Below are 1,923 nucleotides of genomic sequence, written 5' to 3' on the forward strand. Positions count from 1 at the left end.
ACATATAATTAAGGGGTCCCCGCTCCATCTCGCAATCAGTTGAAGACGTTGAAGACCCCCACACCGCTGAGACCCCACCATCGTTACCAGCTTAGCAGAGAAAAACTGCTCTCCACTTTCACCTGATGGGATGTTTTCTATCTCTCTCTGTAGAACCAGAGGATTCCAGCAGACATGATTTTCCTGAGGACGTCTGAGAAAACGGGTCAGTATCCAAACTATGTTTTCTGATGCAACGACCGGTGAAAGAAACGTCTGTGCAGGATGTAGCCGGGTCCCCTCTGAACCCAAAGCGTTCCTCTCACATTGTTCCACTGACTGATGATCCGGATTCCAATCAATCGATGAGTTCTGCCTTTTTTCCGGAGGAGATGTTGGAAGGACATCACGTCCATCAATCCAAACCTTGTCAATATTCCCCATAGTGAGGAGTGGACGTCTCCGTCCCCTTCAGCATCTCTCAAACTGCCCTCTTGTTTGGATGGCGTGGTGTTAATGTCCTCCATCACTCTGGGCGCCCCAGGGAGCGTTTACAGCTGCCCTTCTTGTCCCATAGAGGCTAACATCCATCAGCTGTTTCATCTGTAATATTACCTCGGATCGATGCGGCCACACGCCTCGTCCACGCCGCTGCCGCTGAAGCTTTCTGACCAGGCGTCCAGATTGAAGACGATTTTATGTCATGCCCTCATTTATCTGTTTATCTGCTTTAGGGTTTATTAATAGAAACATGGATGGAAAATACAATCAGCACGAACCAAGCACAACATTATAACAATTAGGGAACTACCAATTGAATAGATGAGGGAGGAAGTTTAATTGATTTATCTATATTAGCGGTTGGAAACCCAAACGGGTCAAAAAAACAAAAAACTAATCTTTCTGGAGCCGCATGAATGTAAAAGTCTTCTATAAGCCTCATATATCAGCTGTGCTGCTGCCATCAACACCTTTGTTTCTAGATGTTGGAGCTTGGCCTGTTTTCCAGTGTAGTCCTGTTTCTCTGACTNCTGTGCTGCTGCCATCAACACCTTTGTTTCTAGATGTTGGAGCTTGGCCTGTTTTCCAGTGTAGTCCTGTTTCTCTGACTGTGACTAACTGGGTGTGCTCTCTTCATCCTCTGACATGGGAGTGTTCATGGTTGTTTTTTGTTTCTTCCAGGGTCGTGCTTCATCAGGACGGATCAGCTGGACGGAGAGACGGACTGGAAGCTGAAAGTGGCGGTTTGCTGCACTCAGCGCCTCCCAGCTGTTGGGGTACGGAGGGCGGGGTCAACGTTAACCTGACAGCTGCTGCATGTAGATGAAGGCTTAGTGGAATTTGTTTTAAGCTGGAGACATCATTGAGTTTTTCAAGATGTAGCACATAGGAAAAAAAAAAAACCCCAGACAGAAATGAGATATTCCTGAGAGAAAGCTTCTGACCCATCCTGCCCTTAAAGTCCAATCAGCAACGTCTGCTGAGGAAGAGGAGGGTGCAGCTGCATCCTTACCTGTTTCCAGCAGTGAACGACGAAGACTCTAGAACATGGAGGTGTCCCTGTGCCGCCAGTAGAGATGGAAGGAGGACTGAAGGTTGGGATTTGATGATGACAATGAAGCTGAAGATGGGCTGAAACAATTAATCGGATTAGTCTCTTATTGAAATAATCGTCAACTAATGTATTAATCGATCTGTGTAACTTTTGGCCACTACGGGGCGCTAGACCTGTAACGTAAGCCAATTTTACAGTCGTGCGAGAATTTTCGGGCCGACTTCTTTCAGCCTGATGGTGCGTGGTGTCGTGAACAGGGGGTAACGAGGGGCGACCAGCCTCTAACGACCACCCCCCCATCAGGAATCGTAACGTCAGGAGGAAATCAAACATGTTTGAAATTTGGTCGGCCGTCATAAGGATTCTTTTTAGGGCTTTCAGCACAAAAT

At 47.1% G+C, this 1,923-nt stretch overlaps 1 protein-coding gene across 1 annotated transcript in view; it reads left to right on the forward strand.

The window, feature by feature from the left end:
* The window catches only part of atp9b (ATPase, class II, type 9B), a 57,638-nt gene that overhangs the window by 18,408 nt on the left and 37,307 nt on the right, over nucleotides 1–1,923 (forward strand). Inside the window, exons 7-8 of the mRNA XM_015384421.1 lie at nucleotides 154–205; nucleotides 1,162–1,256. Coding sequence (XP_015239907.1) covers nucleotides 154–205; nucleotides 1,162–1,256 — 147 coding nt within the window. The remainder of the gene's footprint in view (nucleotides 1–153; nucleotides 206–1,161; nucleotides 1,257–1,923) is intronic.

This window comes from Cyprinodon variegatus, unplaced genomic scaffold, assembly GCF_000732505.1.
Source record: "Cyprinodon variegatus isolate N-32 unplaced genomic scaffold, C_variegatus-1.0 Scaffold312, whole genome shotgun sequence".
Taxonomy (NCBI): domain Eukaryota; kingdom Metazoa; phylum Chordata; class Actinopteri; order Cyprinodontiformes; family Cyprinodontidae; genus Cyprinodon; species Cyprinodon variegatus.